The 21,200-nt window shown below is 32.0% G+C and overlaps 5 protein-coding genes across 5 annotated transcripts; 3 read left to right on the top strand and 2 right to left on the bottom strand.

The window, feature by feature from the left end:
• Positions 1-5,987: 5,987 nt before the first annotated feature.
• Positions 5,988-11,374, top strand: LOC139088283 (uncharacterized). The gene is made up of 5 exons (XM_070637444.1): positions 5,988-6,133; positions 6,192-8,878; positions 9,325-10,094; positions 10,947-11,067; positions 11,156-11,374. Exons 1-5 carry the CDS (start codon positions 6,118-6,120, stop codon positions 11,294-11,296), a joined length of 3,735 nt encoding a protein of 1,244 aa, XP_070493545.1. The 5' UTR covers positions 5,988-6,117; the 3' UTR covers positions 11,297-11,374.
• LOC139088295 (zinc transporter ZIP3-like) lies at positions 11,345-15,364 on the bottom strand. The gene is made up of 4 exons (XM_070637454.1): positions 14,174-15,364; positions 14,040-14,114; positions 13,833-13,958; positions 11,345-12,571 (listed from the first exon to the last, which is right to left on the bottom strand). Exons 1-4 carry the CDS (start codon positions 15,165-15,167, stop codon positions 12,492-12,494), a joined length of 1,275 nt encoding a protein of 424 aa, XP_070493555.1. The 5' UTR covers positions 15,168-15,364; the 3' UTR covers positions 11,345-12,491.
• A 225-nt stretch (positions 15,365-15,589) lies between these two features.
• LOC139088697 (ATP synthase subunit C lysine N-methyltransferase) lies at positions 15,590-16,489 on the bottom strand. Its single transcript, XM_070637963.1, has 2 exons — positions 16,025-16,489; positions 15,590-15,968 (listed from the first exon to the last, which is right to left on the bottom strand). The coding sequence occupies exons 1-2, from the start codon at positions 16,310-16,312 to the stop codon at positions 15,651-15,653; spliced, it is 606 nt and encodes a 201-aa protein (XP_070494064.1). The 5' UTR covers positions 16,313-16,489; the 3' UTR covers positions 15,590-15,650.
• Positions 16,490-16,560: 71 nt separating this feature from the next.
• Positions 16,561-19,073, top strand: LOC139089046 (coiled-coil domain-containing protein 22 homolog). The gene is made up of 2 exons (XM_070638475.1): positions 16,561-18,050; positions 18,429-19,073. Exons 1-2 carry the CDS (start codon positions 16,608-16,610, stop codon positions 18,663-18,665), a joined length of 1,680 nt encoding a protein of 559 aa, XP_070494576.1. The 5' UTR covers positions 16,561-16,607; the 3' UTR covers positions 18,666-19,073.
• A 356-nt stretch (positions 19,074-19,429) lies between these two features.
• Positions 19,430-21,017, top strand: trk (trunk). Its single transcript, XM_070638264.1, has 2 exons — positions 19,430-19,630; positions 20,322-21,017. Exons 1-2 carry the CDS (start codon positions 19,440-19,442, stop codon positions 20,881-20,883), a joined length of 753 nt encoding a protein of 250 aa, XP_070494365.1. The 5' UTR covers positions 19,430-19,439; the 3' UTR covers positions 20,884-21,017.
• Positions 21,018-21,200: the final 183 nt, after the last annotated feature.

Raw genomic sequence — 21,200 nt, 5'->3', positions numbered from 1 at the left:
TGTTTATCACTACACAAGGAAAAATTTACCAAAAAAATAAAAATAAAATGAATAATTTCTTTTTCGTCTGATTTTTCTCAATTTTTACTCTTTTTATTTTGAATAAAAAAACTTGTTTTTCTTTTTTTTTTATGTCAGTAATTTTCCACAGAGGAAAAAAATTATTGGTTTTAATATTAAAGAGAGTAAATGGAATTAAAAAGAGAGTTGCGTTGGTAGAAATGATGTGTTTCTCCAACAAAACTCAAAGGTAAACTGTAACGTATCCGTTATTGCATTTTCTTTATATTTGAGAATTGTCGCACGTATGTATGATGAGGAGAAAGGACTTGTTGGTTTCATTCGAAAATCAACAACGCCTTGAAAATCCTTTAGTATGAAAGAGATGAAGCTATTAACATTTTGTTTAGATTGCGAATTTCGAATTTCCATGCGTAAAATCAAAGACTACTGTGATGTGAAAGCTTTGAATAAAGACTGGATTTTAAAGAATATAATAAGTAACTTGGCATTCAAAGCTTTCATGATTTTCTTTTTTTATGGAATATTGGAATGAACTTATTCGGAAAAATCCTTCTTGTGGATTGTGTCTTGGATATTTCAATTTCCTTCAACGTGGTTTGTTCACTTTTCAACGTTTTTTCATTCTTTCTTTCTTTTTTCTTGTGTTGGAAACAAAAGAGCGTTTAAATAGCAAATTTGTAGGAAAAGGGAGGGAAGGGTTTAATATGACCGTGGCTTGATACGCTGGAATCGAAATCCACAAGAGGCCGCATCAACCTTGGTATTAGTTTCATAAAACAGACCAATTTATTTTTTCAGTGATCCGATCCCTGCTATCACCCTCCCTCAGCCCGCTTCCTTCTGTTCCTTCTCTTCCTCCTCTTCATCCATATTGTTCAAATTGTAATTTTTAAAAATTTCTTTATTTTCCACTTTATGATGCAGGTTTTTCAATTCCGGAATTGAAATATACTAAATCTCTGGATTGATCCGAGGATTACAAATCAATCCAGGAATTGAAAACCTTTGTCGGATGCCAATATACCGCGATATGCCTATATAATTTGATAAATTTATGGATATTTGGAAAATTTTAAAGTCAACTTTGTTGAGAAAAAATAATCAAAATTAAGTCAAAAAACAATAGTTTCATACCCTTGCATAAACAAAAAGCTATTCATTCCGTTTTAACACATGGATTGTAATTGAATTTGGAATGTTGGCTTGTATATTAATAAAATTATTAGGAGGATATGATTTTTAACTGTTATTCTTGAGAAAGACTTGAATTTTTGAATACGATCCTGTTAAGAATATATAACGGCCATTTAATATTTAAATTGAATATGCAATTTGAATTAGTTGAATTCCCTTTGATAGTTTCAAACCCCTTGTTTAGAATATTAAGTTTATTGTCAATCGTCTAAAAATGAAAATCTTTTACACAGTTAAGTGCCTTATTGTGATAAAATACAGCTTCATTTCAATAACAGCAGATTCAATAGCAACATTTGAAAAAGTACAAAGGTAATAACATTGAAAGTTCATTAAAATATACTTAAATAAGAACTAAATTGAGTTCAAAATACAAAATACCTAAAAAAACATCAAGAAGACATTCAATGAATCTCCTTCATTTGTTAAATTAATGCCTACTGAATTACTTTCAATTTCATATTCAGCAATTAAATTTAGCTAATATGTTTAGCCTCAAAATCCAGTGAATCTTTCTCCATTTTTATTCACTGTATAATTTTTTAATCAAGAAAGCTTTGAGTTTTATTTAATTGTTGAAATAATTTCAATTTTGAGAAAATAATTTAAAGTATCTCGTCGCAGACAAATTATACGTAAGTTACTTCTTAAAGAAGCAAAATTTCCCGACCATTTATGTATCACTTGATTTCCAAAAATAGCAGTTTCTTAAAGAAGTCATTTGATACATTATTCTAAATCAAATGTTTAGGCTGTTCATATCATCAGATTTGTGATAAACAAATGACTAATTTCCGAATGTTATTTTTTCAGATACTAAGATAACCAGACAACAAGATTTTATGCCAAAATGGCTTTTGAAATTTTTTTACCAGAACTAAAGAATGAGCCAGTAGAAATTATCAATTTAGACGATCATCAGTTGATCTTCCGAAATGGTGAAGAATATTTCATTGATTATGATCAATTCCGATTAAGCTATAATACCGAAAGTGCGCTTCCACATATCATAAATCAAAGTAAGCCAGGAGCATGGATTGGAACCCGTCTAGCAAGCAATATAGTTAAATATTTGGGAAAATCAATAGCTGATGCTCATGATGGATTCGTTTCTGCTGACGAATGTCACATCCTTGATTGCGATCTGAAACAAAATAAAAGACCTAAAAATATAAAGCTGTTAAAAAAAGAAATTATTGTTCAATGGCAAACGTCTAATCATTATTTTGTGTTACTATTTTTATTGGATGTCAGCCAACCGATCCCAGAAGCTACAATTTGTGTCGTAGATTCTTTTTATAATAAAGAAAGTCCAGGACCAAGTCATATAAATGCAATAAATCAAATTTTAAAAGGAATTGAATGGGAACGACAAGAAGCAGTGACAGTTAAGAAAGTGAACCTAACAATGTGTCGTCAGCAAAGCATTGACTCTGGTAGTTGCGGTATATTCAGTGCAGTGAATGTACTCCTTTTATCAACATATTTAAATAACTATAGGAGAACAACGTCTTTAGAGGATTTTTTGCAACAAGACTACTGTCAAGAAATATATGACAATATCGAAGTAATTCGAGACGAGTTGCATAAGTTAGCAACAATCGAATTAGATTATGTGGCTAACTTGAAAAATAAACGGCGAAATCAAAAAAGTTCACACAGCGATGACAATATCATAAGATTCTCAAAACGCAATAAAATGAATCAAAAAGTCATTAAGAAGGAAGACATCAAAATCGAGGAAACAGAAAGCGAGTCGGAAATGCAAACTGTGGATTTGCAAACGGCTATAAAATTGTGGAAAGAAGCACATCCAAATAGAGAAAATTATGAAACAATGCCATTACTAGGTACGAATCCAGCCTTACAACAACAATATACAGCAACAGAACGACACGACGACTGGAAACTAAACGGAAGTTTTGACACTAAGAATCAATTATGGAAATGTAAAACATGCATAAATCAGAGAAAAAAAACTGAAAAAGATTTTGCAATTCATTGTTTAGCACAGCACAACCCAACAATATGGATATACATTGATCCAAAACAAAAATCAATATTACCTTTTAAGGATAGCAAGCAGAAGACAAGAGCATTAAAAAAATTCAGTCACTTACAAAAAGAAAACTTCTACTTTGTAAATGTTCATCAGCTATTATCTGAACATCCAGACCTACCTTTCACATATGTACACTTTGATTAATCTGCTTGTAAATAAAAACATTATATTTTTTATAAAAAATTTGAAAATTTCCAATGTATCCGATTTTTAGTTTTTGTTACAGAGCAAATCTACAGAAAAAGTGCACTGAGATTTTTTGATACAAAAATTTTTAACAGTGTAAACAAATTTTCAAGTTCCTTTTTCTCTAAATCTGTTTCCTTAAAGTATATCGTGACCAGAAATTTTGATTATGATTTTAATTACTTTTGAAAAAGGAAGGCCCGCCGTTTTGAAAAAGGAAGGCCCGCCGTTTTGAAAAAGGAAGGCCCGCCGTTTTGAAAAAGGAAGGCCCGCCGTTTTGAAAAAGGAAGGCCCGCCGTTTTGAAAAAGGAAGGCCCGCCGTTTTGAAAAAATAAACGGCCCGCCGTTTTGACAAAATAAACGGCCCGCCGTTTTGACAAAATAAACGGCCCGCCGTTTTGACAAAATAAACGGCCGTTTCGCCGTTTTGACAAAATAAACGGCCCGCCGTTTTGACAAAATAAACGGCCCGCCGTTTTGACAAAATAAACGGCCCGCCGTTTTGACAAAATAAACGGCCCGCCGTTTTGACAAAATAAACGGCCCGCCGTTTTGACAAAATAAAAGGCCCGCCGTTTTGAAAAAGGAAGGCCCGCCGTTTTGAAAAAAGGAAGGCCCGCCGTTTTGAAAAAAGGAAGGCCCGCCGTTTTGAAAAAAGGAAGGCCCGCCGTTTTGAAAAAATAAACGGCCCGCCGTTTTTATCGCTTGCAGTTTTTGGCCGACCGATAAAATCAGGCCGTTTCACAGCTCTGAACGAAGCTTAATATAATTAAGCTGCATACTATTATGTCTGGGAACACATTCACAATTATTTATAAGTTCCATATAAATTTGGATCTGACTTATAAAAGTGATTTCTGTTTGCTCTTGTGAAGTATATAGAGAAATTAAAAATTTAGAACAAAATTTATTTTTCTTGCCAAAAAAAATTTTTTTGGTGAAAACTGAGATTCGAACTTTTGCGCGTTGCAGTAGTCCATCAATGGAATACTTTCAGAACATAAATGGATAACAAAAAATATTGATATATAAATGGATAGTACATAGTATTTTCCTTTAATGTCAAAGGGGCCGTTCACTTATTACTAGGGTTTCCAAAAACGGCAATTTTCCCGTGAATTCCCGGGAATTCCCGAAATCAGACGGGAATATTCACCCGGAAAAATTACCCGGGAATATTCATATATTAAATGTTCGTGCTTCATTAGTCATTTTAGATCGTAGATGATGTGAAGGACGATGAAAGTTTTTGTGAATTTTATTCTTGATTTTTGAATACTTGATGTTAAGAAAGTAAGTTTGTGGGTTGAAATTAAACTTCATAACTAACCAATCCGCCTCTCATATTTTGAATTATTAATTATTTTAAAAACTTCAAACTCAAATAGTTTTGAGCTCTAATATTTGAACATAGGAAAGTATTGTGTAAAGTTCATACATAAGTGTAAATAAAACTCAATTTGTTAGAAAATTAATTTAAAATAAGCGATCCAAGTTGCACAATAAGGAGAACTGAATATTTTGAGGTTAAAATGAGCCTTCTATTTTTGTGTCTTACGATGCATAAACACCAAAAAAAAATAAAAAAGAATGAAAAAAATATTGAAGGCACACAGATTTTTAACATGGCTTTATTTTGTGGATTAACAAAAATCCACCTTACCAACAAAATTGTCGTGTCTATATTTAATTTGACATTTATGAACTCATACATAATAGCTTAATACCTAATGTATGTCTACGCATGATAATAAAATCGTATTAATGACAATATTTATTTATATTGAAATTTGATAGGTAGGAAAATTTGCGTCAAATTTGACGTTTTAAGCCATGACCTTGTTGTTATGGAAACAGCAAATCATCGAAATTAAAATAATCAAAGTTGGCATTGGAACAAGAAAATTTCGACAAAAAACATCCAAATTTTTCGTATTAAAATATCTTGTAGCTGAAAAAATGGAAGATGACAACAAATCTACATCCTCGAAACTATCAAAGCGTCTTAAGCTTAAGAAGTCTGAGTCATCTTCATCGAAAGTCAGCCTTGAAAGTGTAAAAGTCAAGCAAGAAACAGAAAAAATCCAAAAAGATTCCAAAAAACTCCAAAAAGATCCGGAAAATCTCAAACAAGAATCAAAAAGCAGCCTAAAATCTTCAAACCCTAAAGAATTAAACGAAGAGAAAAAGCTGTTGACGTTCAAAAAGTCAAGTAATAAAGACAAACTGCATAAAAGCTCTTCAGAGATAGTTTTTGATCGATCAAAGCCGAATATTTCATCTATGAATGCTGACGATAGTCTTATGTACGGTGTCGATCGTGTAATTTGCCTTTGGAACTACATACAGCAATCAATAAAGAAGAAAAAATAATTAAAAATGACTGATTTTGCTTTATTAACTAGAAAACAAATTTACAGACAAGAACCGTTAAAAATTTTAAATCATGTGCTGTTCAAAATTTTTCGTAACGGTCGTTTAAAATTCAAATTTCTATTTACGTACGTAAAACTGCGTAAAATACCACAAAAAAACATTTTTATCAAAATTTAATTATTTTTATAACAAATACAGTGTAATTCACCAATAAAAGCATAAATTATCAGTTATAACAGCAATATACACTAGGACCACATTGAGAACACATCAAAATGGAACTAGAAAATGGTAAACTTATGATTGAATGATTTAACCTAACTTTTCATGTGTTTGTTTATATTTTCAGAATTGCTTAATTACATCAATAACAATCTTAATGGATCATCGGAAAACGGTGTAAAATTCTTAATTAAAGCATGGAATTCATCTGCAATTGATACAAGTGATAAATATGAAATAATTTTGCGAAATTTCGAGAAAACATTTTTAAGTCAACTTTTAACAGAGAAAAATTATGATTTAATTAAGGAATTTCTTGATTTGAAGTTCCCACAAAGCTCTGTGAGTAATGAAGTCATTAAATCGATGCTGAAAACTGTAAAGAAAACATTAGATGACAAATCAACAGAATCTATCGAAATTTGTACTTCTATTATGCTGAATGAGAGCTATAAAGAATACTTCAAGCAGAATCTAACGACTTACTGCAAATTCATTGGATCAGCCTTAATATGCTTTGATGAGATCAAGTGCAACAAGTATGAGATAATAGATGACATCGTTCATGAACTTCATTATTTCGCAAATTTGAGTGACTTTTCAAGGCATTTCAGACAGCATATACTATTAGAGCTATACAAAGCAGCAAATAAGTACGATAATGTTAATGATATGTGGAACTTGATTAAATCAATATTTTTCTCACGATCGTTATCATTGAATGAAAATGAAGACGATGCATCAATAAAAATATTCAGCAATAAGGAAGTGACCTCGGAGCAAATGGAAATTCTTATAGAATCATTCATAATATCATTTAAGTCTGATTCGTTAAAGATTGTAAAATTTCTAAATCATTTTAATGAGGACGTATTGTCAAAGTACGAGAGCAGTAATGACGAGTATCTAAATCACGTGAATATGCTGTATACTATATTAAAGAAACATGATATAGAAATCGCGGCATTAAAAAAATTAGAATCAACATTTGATAGCTTCTCACTACAAATAATAGATCGCGTGGAAAGTTCAATTAATGAGATGAATTTATGCGAATACTTCCAAGTGCTGTCGACGATTATCTCATATGATCCATTCATATTTGTCGAAAATAATATGATTTATAAATTAATTGCTGAATGTATGATGAAAGAGAAATCTGAGGAAGATATGCCAAATTATGAGTTACTGCTGACTACAGTTGTCAAGATTTTCGGAAAGGATATCTATCAATTTATTAAGAAGCTATTGTCTGCAATTAATTTTAAGCTAATTGATTTTGAGATTCCAAAGAAACGCAAGCGAAAGAACTCAATTGAACCAAAAGGAAGTGCCAAGAAGAAGATGAAACTTAATGATGGATGTTCTGCATTTGTTGACAGCTTTCACATCTCAAATATATGGCCAAATTCAATTAAGCTACAGTTTGATGAAATATTTGCAGACATAAATGTCAATCAGACGACAAAATTATGGAAATACTTAAATGACTGTTTAAGGAAGATCATCAGCAGCTTAAAGGAATCAATTGATGAAAACATTTTATTTAAAATTGACTTTATCTCATCCTTAATATGTCAATTAGTTACTTCAAGTAGAATTCATGAACATCTTGTTTACAAGTCGTCGGAAATTTCAAATATAATCGACGATTTCAATGATGTACAGCACAACTTTTACGAGACAATAATAGAAATTGAATATAATAATCGTATCATGAACGCGTTCCTCAAAATGTCTTATGATTATGAAAATTTTATAATGATGTATTTTTATCATTACGATGAGGAAGACAAGAGTGAACTTGATCCAATTTTCATCGCTGATAAGTCAAGAATCAAGTCAAGTGAATGGAAAATTATACAGCAAAGAATCAATAATTTTGGTAAAACGGAAGAAAAGAGTTATTCTAATCTATTGATGATCCAGCATCTTATCAAAGGAAAATTATTTAAAATATCTAATTACGATGACGATAAGGACTTCCTGCAGACCCTATTGATGAATAAAGAGCAGATAAATCTGCTATTGGATCATAAACATATTCGTTTACACATTTTCAACCTTTTGAACGATGAATCAGCAGTCGCAGACTTAATAGACATATTATACTCAAAAATTGATGATGATAAGGAGAAACTTTCCATAGTTTTGAGCATAACCAAAAACAACTCGAAAATGCTAGAATCACTGACGAGTTTAATGCTAAAAAATAATGACATTCATGAATCTATTGAAGTAATAAAGACACTGCCGATTTCATACATGACGCAAGAAATCAAAAAGATGATAATCCAGAAATTGCTACTTGATACAAAAGGGAGTACACAAGATGCAAATTGTTTTGATTTGATAATCACATTTAATAAGATCTTTAAAAATGATGGATATAAAAATTTCTTTAAAGATTTTACTTTGACTTCATTGATTGAAAGTCTAAGTGACATAAAGGCGTTTAAGACTGTCTATGAGTTGATCTTACGGACCAGCATTAAGAAAGTAACCGCAGATGTTCTTAAGAATCTTGAATGGATCATTAAGGATAGCAATAATAATGAATTGATTGAAATTTTAGCTGCAACAATGTGTGACATCAACATTTCAGCTACAAATGAATGTAATGCCGATAAGATAAACAATTTTAAGTTGGAAGTGATTGGCAATTTATCGTCGAAAATCAATGAACAGAATGTTGTCAAGGAACAGCACTTATTTTGCATTTTTTCAAGACTTTGCTGTCAAAATATGCAGATTCTTAAGGATGAAACTAAGGAACATCATCTGAACCTTTTGAATAAGCTGTTAGGGTCAATGGTAAGCTTGAATTCTAATTTCAATGTTTAATCGCAGGATTTATATTAAATCCAATGTTTTGTCTTAAAATCTGTTCAAATTCCAATGTTTTGTCTTAAAATCTGTTTGAATTCCAATGTTTTGTCCTAAAGTTTGTTAAAATTCCAATGTTTTGTCTTAAAATTTGTTTAAATTCTAATGTTTTGTCTTAAAACCTGTTTCAATTCCAATGTTTAAGCTCTAAAATTATCTTAATTTCAACGTTTTATCTTAAAATTCACCTAAATACAATGTTTAAATCCAATTTTGATCACACGGTTCAATTAAATTCCAATTCACCAATGTTTTAACTCATAATTTAATTTAAATCCAATGTTTAATCCTGAGATTAAATTTTAATCCAATGTTTTCATTCAAAATCTCTTTAAATTCCACTGTATAATCCAATTTATTATCATTTCCAACAGGCAAAATCAACAACAGCAGATAATACAATCGAGTTATTCATGTTAACCCTGAAAGATGCAAAGAAATTAAATCTTAATGATGAAATTAAAGGCGGGATTGTTAAGGCATTAACAAAACATCTGCGTAATATTATCGAAGAAACAGTGTTAAAAGAAGAGAACTACAACAACGTAAATAGGGAAAAAGAATTAATAACGACATTGAGCTCATTTAAAAGTAATTGTCGCGAAGAATGTTCACAATTTTTACAAAAGCTGCTCAGTGGAAAGGATGCGGTTACAGATAAACAGCTGATTTACAGCTTTATGATTTACGAAATTTTATTCGAGAATTGCGAAAAGAAGGAAAATACAACATTAGTCAAAAGCTATATGAAGCATTGCGATAATTTAGTCATGGTACGAGGAAAGATAACAGAAATTGACCTCTTATGTTCCATATATTCAACTCATATCGCTATGATGAAGTGCTACAAAGAGAAATTAAATTTTCTTATAATTGATGAAATTTTTAACTTCCATATTGATCAACGTCATCGACCCGAAACAGAATCTGTTGAAGAATTTTGTAAATTCTATGAAATTGTTGGTCAATTTTTGTTTGTTCTTGGCAATTTTCATCAGAATTATTTCAAATCGAGAATACCGCAATTTTTCAAGGCTTACAATAAGTTCCTAGAGACAATTTACTTTTACAAGGCTGACGATAAAGAGCAATTCAATGCAAAGGAATCATCAATGTTATTGAGACTCACATTACAGCTTGAAAAGTATGTATATTTTTTATAAATATTGTGACTCATCATATGTCAGGCTTTTTTTTTTATAAAATGAGATTAGAGACACCTTGACCATTAAATTTGAATGAGTGATAATTGGCAGTTATTTTGATGAAATTTACTCACATTATAATCTAATATGTAATAATTTGGGGTTTAATGATCATGTCTCATCGTTAATTTTTATAATCTCAAATTAGAGAACTTGGATTTAAGCTGATTGTGGATTGCAATACAACGAGGGCTTTTTTGGATTACAATAATAAAATTTTTTTAAATTTATTGGCCGTTAATTTTCGAATTTTCGGCTGGCTGAGTAAGGAACAAGATCGCGGCACACAGACATCGTAGAAAGTTCTAATTTGAACCGTTAGCTCTGTACCATCGAGTTATTCCGATATTGATTGGTCTGAAAGTGCAAAACCATCTCTATACACGTTAATTAATGATTCTTCATTTCATAAACAAACCCAGTAAATGTTTAAAGCGTTGCTTTCAATTAATTTAAATTTCTAGTAACCGTTATAAAATTTAAATTCTAAAAAACCGTTATCTGATTAAAATATTTTAGGGTCAATAAATTATTTAAAAAGTTATAATTAACCAAATATAGATCCCTGGGGAACAAAAATGTGCTGGATAATGTAGAGTATTTTTGGACTTTTTTCTTAAAAAGTGCCAAACACAAATTCCTAATAACTGATAACAGTTACGAATTCCAACATAAATGAACTTGACATAGACACGTTACTCATGTTACTCATTCATTCAATTAAAATGGGCCGGAACTTATCTTTTCAAAAATTAATTAACATAATTTTTATCTCTTTTTTCTCTCTACAGCATCATGAAAATGTTGATGAAGCTGCACAGCAATTCATTCAGTATAATTTCTCCATACATAGTCTCGTCGATCGTAAATGTCTTTATCAAAAATCCCAAAATGCTCAATGTTGGTGATAAGGTAAGATTTTTCTATCTGTATAATGTTATTGCCATCAATTAAGTTGCAAATCATCTGTTTTCTCTTTATTTTTTTATTTCCTTTACAGTTTAAGGTGAACATCAAAAATATTTGTTATCAACTATTGTCAACATTTGATGATAAAACTCGTAAGCATATATGTGCTGTTGTTGACGAATCGACAAGAGATGTCTATGACAGTTTGTTCTTAGAAATAAAGAAGAAGTGAAGTAAGTAAATGCTGAAATTGACTAGAAATAAGTAAATTTTGTATAAATTACTGTTGAAATAAATGTTTTTCATTTTATTGCCTTTTTTTTCTTATAAATACCTTAATCTCGTATCATTTTCTAATCTACAAAATAATTAATGACTACGTATTGTTACTAGAATAAATTGTTGCGCATTTTCCCAGTTGAATAAGATGCTTTTGTGCGCATTTTATTTGTCTGTTGATTAATTGCTTCAATTTGATGCGTATTTCGTATCGAAAAAGTGAACAACCTCCGAGCATAACTGATTTTAGAGCTTCAAAAAGTATGATTTGTAAAATTTTACATTTGATATGTAAATCATTGGAAATGTGATGTGTAAAATTTCAAATATTTTTTGAACGTTATATTTTTGAAATTTCTTTTTGTCGTTATTTATTAAGTTTGATATGTAATTTGATGTGTAAAATTTCAAATATTTTTTGAACGTTATATTTTTGAAATTCATCTGTCGTTATTTCCTGCTCCTTACTTAAGATCCTTATCAGTCAGGGAAAATGCGCTTCTGTCGGGCTCACGAAGGGTCAATTCTATTCTAGTATCATTTGTAAAGTATGAAAAAAAATATATAATATCGCGATCACAACCATCTTTATGACTTTTAATATTTACAATTGAGAAAGAATTTCATCTCTCGATCATTGCTCGCTAGCTACATAGTGGATTTATATAAAAGTTCTCATCATTATCTCTCAGTATTCACACTCATTCAAATCATTTCTTTTTATGTATAAAGGATGAGTTTTTAAAAAGAAAAAAAAAATTTAAAATAAACGACATGAAAATCCCTGATAATTTACAAAGTCATTCATTCTGATGATAAGATGACATACTACTCTATAATGTTAACATAAGTTTCTTATCACTAAATAGAGAAAATTGTTTTCAAATTCTGACACTTCTTGAACTTCATTCAATAAAAGAAAAAAAAAATGAACAAAAAAAAAATGCTTAGCTGTTGGGGGGAACTCGATTATCATTTTATCGGTAACAAATACCTACTTAACTTTTTTTTATTGAGTCGTGAAACGTGCGATTTTTGGTTTTAAAAAAAGATTATTTTCATTATTGGACTTAAAGGAATCACGTATTATTTATCTTTAGAAATTGTTAATTATCAATCGTCTGGGATCTAATCAGTCACTCAACGTCTCATCCATGAAGGAAAGTCGATGTTGTTGATTCAAAAGAGGCATTAGCTCCCTGAATTCCTTTACTTTCAGTTACAGCAGCTAGATTAATAAAAAGAAATAATAATTGTTATTAATATCATTTTTTAGAGTATTTTTTATGATTGTAGTAATCAGCGATTAGGGCTGTTACTAATAGAGTTTACAGTAAATAAATCAATTGGCCGTGTGATAAGTGACATAAATCCAATTTAATCAATCATGTAGGAGAAGATGAGATTCTTTTGGTATTTTTGATTTTTTGCACTTGAGGAGAACTGCTACTGTTTTGAGTAGCACGTAAATATTACAAAAATTTCGTGATTTTACTCGAGACCACCAGAGTCGTGAACTGTAAAAATACTTTTTTTTACATGTTCAATTACTGTGTCAATTATGTGGTGTGGATCTAGGGATTTTTTAGGGGTCTATCTTCTAGGAAATTCTATTTTTTTAGAAGGAAACTAGAAAATTTTCTAGAATTTTCCCATATTTCTAGGCGATTTATAGGTCGGGTAAACCTATGAGCACTTATTGTAGAATAGTGATGAATCTCAACAGAATATGCGAACAGAGAATTTGTACAAACTAAGCGAAAAAGCAAGCAATATAGTCAGATGGAGAACCTAAGATCCAGAAAGGAGCATGGTTCCAGTAAGCAAATAACCCTTTGAGCAAACCTATATTTGGCTTACTAAGGAAACTATCACGTATTAAGTTGCACATATAATGAGCTTTCCACCCTCTAACACCTCGACCACTTTCCCCATGAATATAATTAGTAAACGATCCCTTAGCCTACCCACTTAAAAGATTACTTTCGTAACGCCTAAAACTGATTTTCAGTAAAGAAGTTTCTCCCATAAACTGTATTTCCCGATCAAAAATGGAAGAAGTTAGGGGTAACTATCGGACAACAAGTTGTGGAAGTACCACAGAGACCTGTTAACCCTATTTTGTCATCACTACAGGGGACCTATAGGAACTAATCATGATTCGTAAGTGGACCCTGAAGTGAAATACCCTTTAGTAAGATACCAATATTATGACTATAAGAATCAGTAAGGGTAGTTCTTAGTTAGTCTGATCGAATAATTCTTTAACCACAATTTAAAGATCGCCACTGATAGCTATTTAAAAACTTTACAACAGCTCCCTTAGCAACCCAAATGCAAATTCCCTAATAGACCCCCTGACTACCGCCCTGATTGCTGATAAACATTTACAACTACTCCAATACTTCAATTGATTTATTGACCATGAATATGCGATAATATATGAGGTAACACAAAAAAAATAATAATGTCAGTAGGTTTGTACTTACCAATATATTGTAGTCCAAGCATGATTGCAAATCCAAAGAAGATACTCAAATATGGAATCAAACCAGATCGGTCTTTTGACAAGACTTCGAAGAAGATCACATATAGTAAAGTACCAGTTGCCAGTCCTTGATTTATTATTGGATATGAATAAAATAGGAAGTTAGACATTATCGACAATGTAACTTAATTAAAATAACTGATTTTACCTTGTAAAATGATGTTCGGTACTTGGAGTGTCTCACCATATGAGCCAGTTGTTAATACGGCACCAACCAAAATTCCTGTAAAGCATTAATTCATTGTCAAGCACAATTCAATGAGTATAATGAGAATAACGTACCTAATGCACTAACAATTGAATAAACAAATACATAGATGAATGCGAGCCACATTTTCGTCTTCTGTACCATTAATTCAACTCCAATACAGAATGAAATGACAAATTTATGTGCGCATACAGCACCAAACATATAATAAACACCAATTGTATCACGTTGTAGACCAACAGCAAATCCTTCAAATAATTCATGAAGTGATAAGGCAAGAACAATTAAAAGACCACGTAGTGATGACACGAGTAGATCTTCATCTTCAGAATGTGGAACCGGCATATTGTGAGAGTGTCCATGCTGATTATGTGAATGTGTATGTTGATTATGACTGTGTACATGATGATGATCGCCACTTGTATTATTTTTCTCAGTTTTCTCAATTGTTGGAATTATTTGACCTTTTTCGGCTATCGTTCCAAGTGTCTTTAAATCATGTCCATCCTCTAATATCACAGAACCACGTCTTGAGTTCGTTATCTGAAGACATCCATTGCTATCAGAAAATCGTCTATGTACACTATTTCTTGCACTAATTCCACGCATAAATGCTTCGGCAAATGTCTCTTCTTCTGGCTTCATAGTAGCAACACTAGCTTGTGATCGTTGTAAGCTTTGTTGATATCTATGCAGATAATAATGAACGATCTCTTCAATTAAGTAGATCAGGAAGAATCCTAACATCATTAAACATTCTCCAAGACTTATATGCAGTTCAGGAATCTTTCCTTCTTCCTGTAAATGTGCAATCTCGCCATTAATGTCAGGCAACAGATGCAAGAATGTGGTGGCCAACAAAACACCACCGCCAAAACATAACAATGCAGACACAACTCTTGATGACTTTTTGTTACTCTTACTGTCCGGATCAAATGGTTCTGACCATTTGAATACTTTAGCAAGCTTAAATGGAACAATACCAAAAATTAATGACACGAGAAATAGTGCAGAGCCTGAAATAATTTTGGCCATAAGTGCTCCATCTTCTTCATAATAATCAGTCATATTGATGCACAATAACTTATATTCACTTCCAAAAAAAATAATAAAATTGACTGTTAATTATCTCTTCCTGCACTATTATTCTCCTCTCTCTCTCTTTTTTGTCTGTGCCTGAACGTGTACACTTAATTAAAGAATGGCACACAAAATTCACTTCTATTCTGATCACAAAGACGTATTTGATTGAACTAAAATCATTTTCTCTGCTTTTAAAGCTTTATAACATACCAAAAATTGGAGTGTACGGAGCGATAATAACAAAATATCACGGAGCAATTGAGAGTTTAATGAGAGAATGTACTCAAAAATAAGTTGTAGTATGTGACTGATTACAGTCTGTCTGGAGAACCTTACAATGGTTATTTTGGGGATTGTATAGCTAAGCAACAAGGCAATATAAAGAAAAGAGTCAGACACGTGAGAAATTTAAGACATATTGATAAGAACTACGTGCATTACTGTTTATTATTTCACAATTATTATAGATTATTTATAATCATATATCCAGACAGTATCGACATCACCATCTGATAACACTCTAGTGGGTGATTTGTTTGGTAATGGAAATCTGCATGCGATAACTGTCGAGCCTTTTTTCAGTTCCTTATCAAACTTTTCTTCAAGCTTAATCATCATCTCTTCTACACCGAAAATTACACAATAATTGTAGCTATCAAGTGGATATTTCCATAAATCTTTTCTAAAGAATTTTGTATTTTTTGATGTTCCTGATCGGAGTGAGGCAAGACGTGAATAGAGGACTAGCCAGTAGTTCAGTTCGACTCCATCTGATTTGAATCCATGCTGAAAGGAAGTTGATTTAAATTACTCATGACTTAGTTCAGATATCAAAGCCTTACCTTAGCAGCTTGGATGACAATTCGTCCATCTCCACTTCCAATATCCAAAAGTCGATTATTCTTGACTGGATTTTTTGGCAACACACTAAGAATGTTTCGCAATTGCTTGTCTGTGGCAGGTATGAAAGGCAAAGTGAATCTTCGAAATGCTGGGGATATAAATGGGAAGCAGACGACAGAAATTCCAACAGCAACTAATCCAGAAGCACCAATTAGCACTTTCCCTGTGAAGCTTATCTTCTTGTTGTTTTCATTCGGCATGGTTTTATTTTCAACGAAATTTTCCATTTTTGATGTATGACATGAATCAGGATATGGATGTAGGTATAAACTTTAACTTCCTCTGTTCATAACTTTGTTAATTTGGTTAAGAAACTATTTAGATTCTCAGAAATTTCAACTTTTACAACTTTAAGCAATTCTCAATGTTTATATTTTTGAGAACCGTTCAAATGTTTTATTCAGAACCTCTCAACAGTTTTATGCTTGAAATCATAAGCATTGCATATTGAGGAACACTTTTGTTGTTATCATTTGCTGTGAAGATCACCAAAAAAAAATTATTCAATAATTTAATAAAAATATGGAGGAAGTAGATTCAATAATTCTTGGATCATTAAAGGAAGTTGGATGTGATTTGGATGAGGATGTCAGATTAAAGGATTTGAGTCCAGAAGAGATATACAAGTCCATTGGTATATTGTGCAAAATAATTCAACCAGAAACTCAAATTCCAAAGTCATTGCCTGCACAAATGGCTCAAAGATTCTCATGTGCATCACAGTTGGTTGATACTTGCAAGTCATTGGGATATAATGGTGATTTAGGGTATCAGACGATACTGTACTCAAATGTGACTGAATTAAGAAGAGTTTTTATGTGGCTGATTGAGCATTTACCGAAAAGTGAGGATAAGACTGATTCATTCCAACAGCCAAGAACATTAAGTAAGGCTCAACGAATAGAGAATGAGATAGCAAGGAAGATTGCAATGGATTTGAGGAAACCTTGGGTAACTGGATTCTTGCAAAAGCCAACTACAGTTCCATTCTCACCAATAGAACTAGCAAAACCAAGTCTGTCAAGTGATGAAAACATTCACGAGTACGAAGTCAAGTTCCAGCCGTCAATTTTCCACCAAACAAGGAATTTGATTCCTTCAATAATCCACTCACATGACATAGACTTGACTAAGAAGAGCTTAATAAAGTCTGAATCAGCAGAAATAGCTAAAAAGTTGAGAACCAGTATGATCAAATCGACACAATCTTTAAGCTTAGTTCCATCATCATCAAGATCAACATTATCATCCCATTCCAATATTCCACAGCTTGCTACATCAGAAAACATCCAGCAACAACAACCACAACCAGTTATTAAGTCACAGCTTGAAATTCTTTCCGAAAAAGTTGAAACTTTAAAGGATAAAGTGGATGAGCAGGAAGATATTTATAGGCAGTTGACATTTGATAGGAACGAACAATTAAAGCATATTGAGGAAGAGAAAGAGAACCTTGAAAAAGCAAAAGTTAAAGGAAAGCTAAAAATGCAAGTTGGCATGCTCCTTGACAATCCAGAAGAGAGCATTGAAAAACTACAGCAGACACTAGAAATGGCTGCACAAAAGCGACAAACTTTAAATGCTAAATTCGAAGCTCATAAAATCCCATTGGAACAGCAACTTGAATCATTTGAAGGAACAAATTTCAATAAATTACAGAAAATACAGGAAACGCGCAATAAAGTAAAGAACATTAAGCAGACAGTCAGTGATATTCATGAAGATATCAAGCATAAAATTCAATTGCAACAAAACTTACAAGAAGAATTAAGTAAAATGAAGAGAACGACAGAGAGGTCTGCCTACACATCGCGAATAACTGACATAATTAAGAGCATTAATAAGCAGAATTACGATATAAATGAGATTCTCAAAGAGACGAGGATGTTGCAGAAGTCTATTAACAATATTGAAGGGCAGCTGCAAAGACAGTTTACGGTGACTGAGGAATTGGTTTGGACTAAGGTAATGGAAGGGGTTAAGGTTGTTCAGAGATGATGTACAACAAATTATGAGATTTTTAGACATGCTCTTGTCCTTCTGTCTTGAGGGTGCTCACATGACACCATATGTTAGGTCTCATGGGATTGCTAATGATGTCCTACCTCGAGTAGCACAAATCGGTTAATCGATCAAAACATCACTCTGTCAAGATGTCGGGTTTGGTTTAAATCATGGTACCTGTCAGTGTAACGCCGGGTTTTGCATCAACTGGCCGATTTGTGCTATTCAGGAACATAATAAAGACTTGATTGAATTTTGATGTATATCCTTCATGAACAACACAATTTAAATCATGCAATAAAAGTTTAATAAGGTATCTCTTTTTCTTAAACATTGTAGACAGCCAAACAGGACGAATATTCCAAACGAGCATACAAATTATTAATCTCATTGCACACAGAGTTCAGCGAACTAATCAGCCTGATTGAAAATACCGGAACGATACAGAGAGAAATAAGAGAACTCGAGGATCAGATTGATAACGAACGTCAACAAAATGTACAGCATAAAATTGACCAGATAACACGAGATTTACAAATGATCGAAAATTCAGGCTTTAATGATGGCAGTAAATAAGTCAATTATAATTCCACCCTTTTTTTTCTGTCATAACTCATCCTCCTCTCCCTTTTGTTCTATTCTTTTATTGTTACATAATCTCTCTCTTATACCTTCTACGGACTAACCTTTTTCTTGTATGCATAGCCATATATGAGATTATTATTACTATATTATTATGATGGAAAGTCAAAAAGTTTGTTGCCAATTTTAAAAGAATTGCATTCTTATTTGTTTTGCATTTCAAACGATCATTTCATGTCCAACAGTTCTTTTTGGACTCAGCCTCTTATTTATTTGTAAGTCGGAAAAGTAATGTGGAGCATGTAGGCACAAATGTAAAAAGCATTAAAATCATAAAAAGTAAATAAATAAAAAGTTGAGAATAATTGACTTGTCTAAGTGACATTCCAATAAACATGTAAATGTGTGTACTCAAAAATATTAATCAGGTAGCAAGAATGTGTGGATTTATGCCAAAAAAAGAGTAGTAGTAACGTATTTACAATTGTAAATAAGATCCTTTTTTTTCTTCTCTTCGGTAATTAACTTACCTACTATTTGTTTAAAACTTTTTTGACGTGCTGAGAGAAATGTGACCTTACCAAAACAGTCAACAGTCTTTTACATGATGCGACACTAATCATATCGTTTTGTTGTTTTCGAGTGCAAAAAAATAGAACAATTAAATTATAAATTTTTAATCGAATCAAAGATTACTCTGTGATATTAACAAAGGAACTAGTTTCAATCATGGTGCAAATAAAGTTTATTATTGTCTGTTTATTTATAATGCAAACAAAAAGTGAATCCAGAACTTTTAGTACAAAAGTGAAATTTAATCAGAAAGTGATAGCAAAGAAGGAAATAACGAGTTTAAATTTAGTTAATGATGAAAAGAGAAGCAGTATTGAACCAAAGAAGTGTGATGAGTTGTCAGCACTAGTGCTTAATGATATTTTAGGAGCTGCATTTAATTCAAGGTGTGTATTAGTTGATCTAACATGTTTTAAAGTAGTTTAAATGCTCAATGTTCAATTACTGGTCAGGTTTCTTGTGATTATTCAGGTTTAACCTCGGTTAAAGGATTCTAACTAAGTAATTAGGATTTACTTTAAAAAATATCTAGTCCTGTTGCTGGTTTCTTGGATATTATTTTGTCAAACTATAGTCAATAGTTGAAGCTGGTCACTTGATTGAACCTTGGGTCAGTTTTTAACTAGTTTGTCCTTCATATGGTTACTGTAGAATTGAAATCTTTAAAACGCAAGGTGCCTTGTGTGTTGGGTATACTAGCATCTTACTCTAACATAGGGTTTGACCAAGAACCGAGGACCTACATTTTAGATGCGCAAGCCTGTATTATCTTATAGTTTGTCCACGGATGCAGGATTAGGTTTTTTGTCTCCAAACCTGCAAGTTTGGACAAAGCCTATTCTAATATATTGTTCCTAGGTGCATTGCATGGTATACCAGGTCTTAATGTCATCCTTGTGTACTTGCAATGTACAACACTTGAACAATTTCGTATTACATTGAATACTGACAATAGATTCCTCCCTTGACAATAGGTTCCATATAAATTACCTCACTTGTTAGATCCTCTGTGTACCATTCTCACATCATCCAAATAGTTAAGCACCCAATCTAATGCCTTCCCAAATTATATTATAGATACATGAGTATAGATGAACCAAAGATTGAAGAGGATCCAGAGCCCAAAAATGAAGCGGGTAAGCGAGGAGCAAATGACTTCATGCCATTCTACGTTGATGACACATATGCAATGGAGATTAGTGACATGCCAGCATGGGAAGTGCAGCATCTTAAGAACACAACTGAAAGTGGAGAGATAGAGGAAGGCACATCCAATGAAAGTCAGAAAAGAGTTCAGCGATCAAATTTTAGAAGAAGAACAGAGACAGAAGGAAGCAGTATACAGCAGCAAAGTAAAAGACCTTGGGAATGTGAGGCGAAAATTAAATGGCTGGATCTTGGATTTGATTACTATCCACGATATTTAAGAACGGTGGAGTGTACACGTCATTCTTGTTTTTATGGACATTTTCAATGTAAACCAAGATCATTTACAGTCAAGATTCTTAGACGGAGACGAGGTGAATGTGTACAGACGAAAAATAAAATTGGAATAGAAGGATTACATGGAGATTTAAAAGAACTTTGGGTATGGGAGGAGAGAGCTGTGAATTTTTGTTGTGATTGTGCAGCAAAGTAGCTTAGTGGAACTGATTTGGAAGTCACAAGTAAACTTTCTCGAAGAAAGTAATTCCAATGTACTCATAAATATCCAGTTTGATGTTCGTTTAGTGTAAAGATTCGTTATATCCTTCAAGATTAATCTATAACAATTAATATAATTAACTAATTGTTAATTCTGTATAGTACACGTAGGCTTAAGTTTTATTTTAGAGGCAATTTTTTGTAAATATTTAATTACATTATAAAGACAAATAGAAATGACATAAAATAAAAATATTTGATTTATTTTGTTACCTGTTTACTCGATATGCCCATTTAATATTTTATAGCTTT

Source organism: Chironomus tepperi, unplaced genomic scaffold (genome assembly GCF_022539635.2).
Source record: "Chironomus tepperi strain 1889 unplaced genomic scaffold, CSIRO-AGI_Ctep_v1 contig_12, whole genome shotgun sequence".
Taxonomy (NCBI): Eukaryota; Metazoa; Arthropoda; class Insecta; order Diptera; family Chironomidae; genus Chironomus; species Chironomus tepperi.
The sequence above is the reverse complement of the archived record's forward strand: the minus strand, read 5'-3'. Positions and strand labels throughout refer to the sequence as shown.